The sequence below is a fragment of the Limulus polyphemus genome, unplaced genomic scaffold (genome assembly GCF_000517525.1).
Source record: "Limulus polyphemus unplaced genomic scaffold, Limulus_polyphemus-2.1.2 Scaffold424, whole genome shotgun sequence".
Classification (NCBI taxonomy): domain Eukaryota; kingdom Metazoa; phylum Arthropoda; class Merostomata; order Xiphosura; family Limulidae; genus Limulus; species Limulus polyphemus.
In genome coordinates, this window is record NW_013666034.1 from 219,160 (window position 1) to 228,786 (window position 9,627).

The window sequence follows — 9,627 nt, forward strand, 5'->3', positions numbered from 1 at the left end:
ATGAATTCCTAGAAGGATGCTCTCTCTCTCTCTCTGTCTGTGGTTGTAACATAAACAGGAACAAATGTTTAAAACTTGATGAATTTTGTAGGAACTAAAGTTCAAGACCATTGGGTAAGTCATTATTAAAAGCAATTATTTTTGTTTACCTCAATGGTTAGCGTTCAGGACTATCTGCGATTCCATTACCCTTTCTTTCCCCTCCCCTCAAAAAAAATCGCTTCCCGGACTTTAGAGCCTTGGGTGCATTATAAAAGTGACGTCAAAATCTCACTGTTTAGTCTTACAAAAGTAGCCCAAGAGCTAGTGGTGTTGACTAGCTGCCTTCTGTCTAGTTGATCACTTCAAAATTGGTCCGGCAGGGCCAGGTGGTTAGGGCACTCGACTCGCAATCTGAGGGTCGCGGGTTCAAATCCAGTCACACCAACCATGCTCACCCTTTCAGCCGTGGAGGCGTTATAATGTGACGGTCAATCCCACTATTCGTTGGCAAAAGAGTAGCCCAAGAGTTGGCGGTGGGTGGTGATGACTAGCTACCTTCCCTCTAGTCTTACACTGCTAGATTAGTGACGGCTAGCGCAGATAGCCCTCGTGTAGCTTTGCGCGAAATTAAAAAAACAAACAAACAATCTTTGTTTCGTGTTGTTTTTTGTAATTGCACTGAAGTGAGAAGAAAAATAAAAAGGCAAACTGCCGGTCCTTTTTTTAAAACAAAACACACCCCAATAGCTCAGCAGTAAGCTTGAGAGCTTCTAACGCTAAAATTTGTGTTTTAACAACAAATAGCCTTTTGAAATTAATAAAAACGTTTAACAATACGAACAGCAGACATGATAAAAATGTTTAACAATACGAACAACAGACATGATAAAAATGTTTAACAATACGAACAACAGACATGATTGTTTTTTTATTTGTGAACTGTACACCTAGATCGAACAAATTACAGAGATGACTATTTAACAAATGTTACATCGGAATGGGTCTATAGACCCATGCAATAAAATGTGATCATCTGTGTATGATTTCAAAGCACTTCATGCTTCAAAATCACAAATATTTATTTGTTGGTTTAGAACTCTCCGGACATTTAAATATTTTAATTTCTTGTTTACAGGAAATAAGTAGCGTACAGATTTTGTTTTTTGTTTATATATCACATGACTTAGCTATTCAAGGTGAATTACGATTTAAAAAAGTAAACCTAACAAACAATTCTTTTTTGTGTGTGTGTATTTTGTAGAGAAATTTACAACATTTTTAATTTCTTGTACTGAAAAGTGTGATTATTTTGAGGTAGATACAAATCGAAATTATGCTATGAGAATTTTTAACTTTATGTGCCATAATTGTAGGTTTGTCCTTTCTTGATTATCATTCTTCAGCCCACTTGGTGCTCGGGTTGAAAATTCCAATTTCAGTACAGAACTTCATTTAATATGATCACAACGTAAGGTTCATCCCATAACTGTCACAACTTTTTACTTAACGAACAACTCAAATTTTCTCTCTAGATGTATAAAACAGAGTTGTCCATCTATCTGCTTGTCCGTCAGTCTGGTGTCAAAAACTGTGAGAACCTGGCTCAACCAATTTCGTAGTAAAAGAACTCAGGAGGATTCCCCAAATATAGGGATTAAAGTCAGTGGACGATCGGTTCGATTTTGACACTCATATCAAACTTACCGTATTAATGCCCCAAGTGAAGGCTTAACTGAGCGAGAAGATCGGTAGTCAAATGCATGAAGTCGACGCCAAACAAATGTGACTTTTAATAACACGCGTAGCACGGGTACCTTTTGCATCAGACGAACGCATCCGCTTATAGCATTATATTTGTACGATTATCTAGATATAGTGAATAAAAACGTAATAAATATAAATTTTCTAAATGCATTACTGATCAATGTAAGCTGTAAGACATCCTGTTATCTTTCTCTCTTTTATTTATATATATCAAACATAGCGCTTTTACGTAATACAAAGGAGACCAGAGACCTTACGTCTTACAGCTGTATTACATTATTACTTATTCTATTTTGTTTATTTTTTTAACTTACCGGTGGGTCAGCGGTAAGTTTGATGACTTATAATGCTACAATCCGGGGTCCGATTCCCCTCGATCGACAGAGCGCAGATATCCCAGTGTGTTATTAATAGCTGTGGAACTAAAGACAAATAAGCAAACAATGGCACGTTTTGAATATATAATTACTTTTCGGTTACAAAAAGAGTCTTAGCTTTCATATTACTCAAACCCATAGGACCAACACAGCGTTGTTCCTGATACTCCAGAGAGTAAGTAAATGTACTCAAAAATAGAAACTTAGCTTTATCTAAAAGATAATTATTCTTCACAATTAATTCACCATTCACAAGGAAATCAGATGGCACTTATAGTTACGACATTAAATTGCAAAAGTAACATAATTTGTGAGGGAGGATCGACCAAAAATTTCAGTAACCAATCAGATGGCAGCTTCTAGAAGACATCAGGCAGAGGGTCTATTTAGAACGTCTTCGTTGTCAGCGTAACAATCATCATCAACATCCGCACTCTCGCAACAGCCTCGAGGGAGAAAAGCCTGAAGGTGGCGCGTGCGCCACGTGCTTCCTAAAGTTGATTCAGTAGTGGTTCATTCAGAAAACTTAGTAGATTGTGTGCCTGCCCCCTCAGTCATCTGGCACGTTGCCTTCTGTAGGCGCGTGCAATGATTGGCGCGTGACAGAGTCATTCTTCATTGGCAGCAACACACATTACAGCCGACGTCCTATATAGGAGCGACAGGTAGGAGCCAATGAAAACAGGTGATCCCGGCAGACAGTCGAGTTGTTTCATCTTGGACAGGTGAGACTACACGCACCACTCAGCTAGAAGCAATCACTTTTTACAGGTTAGTTGAACGGGACCGTCCGACCTATGTCTAGTGGCACGGCGCTTTTTACTTCGGTCCCTTTGCTTCCTAGGCGTCCTACTTCCATGGCCTCAGAGATGGCGGATTTTCAAGATGTGAGTAAGAATTTTATGTCCCCAAGTAACAATGATCGGCCTTAGCAATTAACATCTTAGATGTTCTTTCAAACACCTGCCTTAATGAATTTCGTTGTAAATTAATGTTGATATTTACTACCATTGTAGTCATAAAAAATTTGTATACTGTACATTTTTTTTCATTGAAAACAAAGGTATGTACGATTAAAGCGCCACCTCATAGAACTTCACAAAGTAAAATTCAAAGTCCATTCAGAATTAACGTTCTTGAAGCGTAGAAACCTTGTACGCATTTTTATTTTACTTTTTTTAACCTAAATTTATATTTATGTAAGAAGTTTGTCAGGTGGAACACGTTGCTAGGAAACGAAGCTTCTATGACTTTGTTTAGTAAGACTGGGAAACGATGTTTAAGCGCTTGGCGTCGATAATACTTGCTTTTACTGTAAAAGTTCATTGTGTGTGTGAGAGAGAAGCAAACACTGAGACGTCTGCAACTATTTCAATTTGTAGTTCTATTACATACTCCTTTTTTTAAGAGCACGTGTGATAACCAACAAGTGTCCCATAAAGGCTTGGGAGAAATCTTTCTTCATTTTTGTAAATCTTATAACACAGGTGTTATACACTTGGAGTTTCAGTAAAACACTCACTCACATTTTTGTCTGATGAAGTGATGTTTCTAAGTTATTCTGTCTGTTTCCATGGGTCTCCCGGTGGGACAATGCTAAAATCCAAGGTTCGATTCCCAGCTGTAGACAGAACAGATAACTCCAATGTGGCTTTTCTCTTAAACAGACGAAATTTTTCCATTCTGAAGGTAGCAGCTAATGTAAATATTTGTTAAACTAAAACATACAGTTAAAGTGTTAATTTTTCTTTACTCTGGATCGCGCGCCGACTAAAACTATTAATAAGATAAAATAAAGTTTAAATCCACAATAACGGAGCAACATCAAGCTTATATGAATCAAAGTTTCGACTCTTTCACGTGTCCCCTTCAGTCCAACGTTTGTTTGAGCTCTTGAAAATATTTTTAATATATTTTTGTTGGGCTGAAGAGGACACGTGATAGTGTCAAAGCTTTTATCCGTATATATATGGTGTTGTTCCATTATTGCGGATTTAAACTTTATTTTAAATTACTTTACAAGGTATTATGTATTTATTTACTGTTGAAACGAGTTTTCAATCTGGGTATTAAATTAAATGTTTATCGTGTTGGTAATTTAACATTTGAAACCTGTTACCCTATATTTGAGTTTTTGTCAAAGTTTTGGAAACAGTTTCACGGGATTCCATTGAAACCAAACAAGTTTGGTTTAGGTGTTTATTTCAGTACTCAGACATTTTTGTTTTACTCAAGGTTAAAAAGTTGATGCATTTTTACCGTAGGTTTAGGTGTTTATTTCAGTAGTCAGACATTTTAGTTTTACTCAAGGTGAAAAAGCTGATGCATTTTTACCGTAGGTTTAGGTGTTTATTTCAGTAATCAGACATTTTAGTTTTACTCAAGGTTAAAAAGTTGATGCATTTTTACCGTAGGTTTAGGTGTTTATTTCAGTTGTCAGACATTTTGGTTTTACTCAAGGTTAAAAAGTTGATGCACTTTTACAGTAGGTTTAGGTGTTTTTTACGCCGTTTAACCCTGAGTTCAGTCGTACGCAGACGTTTCGTTTAAGAAATGGCAGGTGAATAAATTGGTAGAATCGTATTCTGTTTGTTTTCTAATCAGTCATAATCTTTGAAACAAGTTCTACAGCCCTATAATTATATTAGTTATGTTGTTTTATGCAGAATATATTGTATTTATTGTTCTAACCCTACTGACCTATCTGTCTTTAAGATGGATTACAATTCAAGAAATTCGATAAGATAATGTGTTATTAGAACATTCTTGATTTACAATTAAAGTGTTTTATTATTATTCCTTTTTTTTGCAGTCTCTCGCAGGCTAAGAAACTATCATTTACATCACACAGCTTTTCAGTTAAAACATTTGGGGGGGGGGAGAGGAAAGGGGTCAGATTTAGTCGTAAATCATTACTTTGTGTAAAACTCGTTTTAACGGTAATGTATCCCTGTGTCTTAGTGGTAAACTTTAAAGCTTATAACGCTATAATCCGGGTGTCGATTCCTTTGGTGGATACGGTGCAGATAACCCATTGTGTTCGCTGACTTGCGTTTACTTTAGACGTGTGTTACGTGTGTTAGAATTTAATATTTACGCAATTTGTGTGCAATATTTCAAGCTTCAGCGCTTCACTAAATTATAGGGAACTAAGTAAGAAGGGAAACTAATGTTTCTTATATATTCGAGCCTAACACCTTCATCAGAAACAAAGGGTGCAAATTTATATAGAACCAACTTATAAACCATAACTAGTTTACCACGAAACTAAGATCTTTTCTTGTTACTCAGCCGCTTAGTTTTAATATATACAGTGTATATATATAGTCTTGGACGTCTAGCTTTGGTATATAGCCTTAACCGTTTGCTTTTAATTCACAATTTTAACTGTTTTAACTGTTAATATGTACTCTCAAACTTTTGGTTTTAATATATAGTTTACTTGTAGTACATATATAGTCGTTTAGCTTTAATATATAGCCTTAACCCTTTAGTGTTAATATATATTCTCAACCTTTTAGTTTTAATATATAGTTTACTTGTAATACACATATAGTCGTTTAGCTTTAATATATAGCCTTAATCCTTTAGTGTTAATATATATTCTCAACCTTTTAGTTTTAATATATAGTTTACTTGTAATACACATATAGTCGTTTAGCTTTAATATATAGCCTTAACCCTTTAGTGTTAATATATATTCTCAACCTTTTAGTTTTAATATATAGTTTACTTGTAGTACATATATAGTCGTTTAGCTTTAATATATAGCCTTAACCCTTTAGTGTTAATATATATTCTCAACCTTTTAGTTTTAATATATAGTTTACTTGTAGTACATATATAGTCGTTTAGCTTTAATATATAGCCTTAATCCTTTAGTGTTAATATATATTCTCAACCTTTTAGTTTTAATGTACAGTGTTAAACGTTCAGTTTTAATAAGGATGTGTGAATTTTTCTGGAAGTCATATAGCAAAATGAAACTAACGACGAATATATTGTAATACAAATCAGCTTAGTTCAAGAGATAGTAGTTTACTACGCCCTTTCCCGCCAACGTAACTGATGCTTGTAATCACAAGTAACCCGTTTCTCTTTAGAGTTCTGGATGTCTGTCGAAGATAAGTTATCTTGAAATGGAAAATGAGTTATTCGGGTGTAAATATCCCTCTCATGTCCCTGTATGTCACACATACAGGGACATGGGAACTTCCTTTTGTCAAGGAAAGAGACATTCAACGAACCTGAAATTGTCCAACATCATTTAAATATTTTATTGAGCAAACTATATGATACATATTTGTTTTATTTTTCGTGGAAAATTATGACAAATACAAATTTAAAGTATCTAAATGAAAATTTTTGTTACTTTGGTCTAATAGGTTTGTTTGTTGAATTTTGTGTAAAGCTATTCGAGGGCTATTTGCACTAGCCGTCTTTAATTTAAATGATTTAATTTTTAATGATTGGCTGTAGGGAAGTCAACTAGTCTACACCATGCATCGCCAACTCTCTAGCTACTCTAACTGAATAGTGGGATTGACCTTCACTTATAATGCCCCCATGGCGGAAAGGGCGAGCTATCATGTTCAATGAAGAGATTCGAACTTGAGACCCGCAGCTTGCAAGTCGATTACTTTAACCACCAGGTCATGCCAGGCCGGTCCAGTAGAAATTATTATAATTGAAGATGGTCGTTGCTGGCCCTGCTTGCTCCTTCTACACAGACGTAAGGGGGAACAATCGCTTCCCTGGTTCCTGCACACACACACACAGCAACACACATATACGCATGTGTTCATATATAAAACTTCATGCGTTTATATTTGCCTCAACACAATTAAAGTTTCACTAGTTTTACACTATTCTTAACCAGTTGATTAAGGGACGTATGCATTCTTAAAATAAAAAGTAAAACGCGCAAAAATCTAGCATTGTTTGTTTGTTTTTTTTGCTATATTTTAACCCCACAATTTAGCTTTAGTGATCATATCGAGCTAGCAATCCTTAACTATATTGCTTTAAAACTTCCTCTAACCGGGAATCCTCCCCTGGGGGAGTAAAATCATCAGCTGACTAGTGTCCCCCCCGAGCGAGCGAGGGTGAAGCCATCTTAAGACTACAATATCCCCTTTGAAGGACTAGTTCCCATTTAAACGAGTAAAAACGTGTTTGAGAACTAATTTACTAAAGATCTGGCGAGACAGATATCTCTACTTTGTATATGCGTATGTGGCAAATTACTGGATTTAACTTTTGTGCGAAAGTTTATTAAAATATAAAGTTCTTTTAATTATAGTACGCGCATCATAACATTACAATCCTATTCAGTTAATATTTGCTTTTGTTTGTTTTGGAATTTCGCGCAAAACTACTCGAGGGTTGTCTGCGATAGACGCCCCTAATTTACCAGTGATAGACTAGAGAGAAGGCAAATGGTCAACAATACCAACCAGCAACGCTTGGACTACTCTTTTACCAACGAACAATGGGATTGACTTTCACATAATATAGGCCTTCAAGGCTAAAAAGGCGAGATTGTTCGGTGGTGGGATTCGAGCCTGCAATCCGCAGATTGTGAGAACCAGGGATATTCGTAACGTTCGTCATATACAGAATTTTATGAAGTTTTTTTTACTTCTCGTTATCTTGTAGATATTTAGAATACTAGTTTTAAGTTAGTCAACAAATAAAAACGTTTTGTGAGGGAAATTCTTTGAAGTCTGGTGGAACCCATAACTTTCTTTCACATATCTCCAAAGTTATCAGTCACGGCAAGTTGAGTTTAGAAAACATGGACGTATTTCGCAGAGCGTGACACTGTTTTTTTGAATCTAATATTTAATTTTCATTACGCGGTTTCTCACTTTACACAGTTTGTAGGTTAGTACTTATTCTAAACTTTATACATGTCAGTGTATTTTAGTACGATTCAAAAACAAAATTGCTAATTTCTATAGCTAGGATTTAGTTCCTGAGGCTCAAGACCAGTACAACATAGCTATATAAGTACTACGCTTGCATTTGTCTGTCCGGAACTTTTCTCGCAAATTTCTCGATCAAACACTACAAATCTCATATCGTTAGAAAGGCCTTTGACCGAGAAGTCCGGATAGCATATTGGCCTTTCAATAAAGAATCACATTTCGATGTGTATTTTGCTTAATCAACTTTTCAATGCAAGAAGTATGGTACACGATGGCACAATGTCGTTGTCATCATGTAACGATTAGCTTCGATTTCAAGTTTAGTTTATTATCTGCAAAGTATTTCACACAAATAACACTTAACCGGCGTGTAATTTCCTAAAACAAACGAACATTTCACTAAATACAATTTCCGTGGGTTTTTCGACTTACTTAGGTCTAAAATACGCATGCGCAGTTCGTTCAAAACTATATGTTTATCACTTTGTGAACACGCATTCAGACGTTTCTGCATATTCAGCTAAGTTTGATTTCATTACAACTTTACATTTACTTTACTTTGCAATACTTTAGTTTTGGTTCATTTCATAGACTTTTATAAACATGTGACACTCAAAATATATATACATATACTAGCCGTGACACTCAAAATATATATACATATACTAGCCGTGACACTTAAAATATTTGCGGTAGTTTTTCATGCCCTTCATTTGAATTTTCTTTGTTTTATCATTTTCACATCCCCGATGGGACAGCGGCAAGTCTAAGGGTTTACAATCCTAAAATCAGGGGTTCAATTCCTCTCGGTGGACAGAGCAGATAGCCCGATGTGACTTTGCTATAAGAAAAACATCGTTTAAGTCACGCTTTCTTTCTTGCGAGCACTATGTGTTAAATAGATAAATCCTGGTTTTTTAAAAAAATTACGCCGTCAGACAAACAAAGTCACGTAGACGTAACTTTATTTAATATAACTACACGTAAAATAAACAGTAAAATAAAGAAATAGTATTTATAATAGGGTACAGAGTATGAAACAGTTATGACACGGTTTTAAGGGTTGAAACCAAGAAACTCACAAAACGAAAAACAAAACTCGTAGTAAAAAAAAAAGTAGCTAAATTGCCTACCTACTTATGTGGATAATTAATTGGTCCTAAATTTTCATACGTTCTTATTTACATTGCAGTTTCAGCCACGTATCAGAACTTAATTAAATATATATACATATACTAGCCGTGACTCTCAACATATATATACATATACTAGCCAAATTCAGGAACGATTAGTTTTTGAATAAGTAGGTATGCCAATTCAAGATCATTTAATTATCGATATAAGTACGTATGCAAATTGAGGACCAATTAATTATCCATATAAGTACGCATGCAAATTTAGGACCAATTAGTTTTTAAGTAAGTAGGTATGCCCATTCAAGACCAATTAATTATCCATATAAGTATGCATGCAAATTTGAGGACTAATTTGAATAAATATGAATAATTATTCATATAATTAGGTTTTCGAATTTAAGACCGATAAGTTTGAGATACTAAGAATTGTTTGCTTGA

At 35.1% G+C, this 9,627-nt stretch overlaps 1 protein-coding gene across 1 annotated transcript in view; it reads left to right on the forward strand.

Moving 5' to 3' along the window:
* The first annotated feature begins 2,920 nt into the window (after positions 1-2,920).
* LOC106458169 (pair-rule protein odd-paired-like) overlaps positions 2,921-9,627 on the forward strand; it is a 15,648-nt gene continuing 8,941 nt past the window's right edge. The window contains exon 1 of the mRNA XM_013917637.2: positions 2,921-3,010. Within this exon, the coding sequence (XP_013773091.2) occupies positions 2,921-3,010 (90 nt within the window). The remainder of the gene's footprint in view (positions 3,011-9,627) is intronic.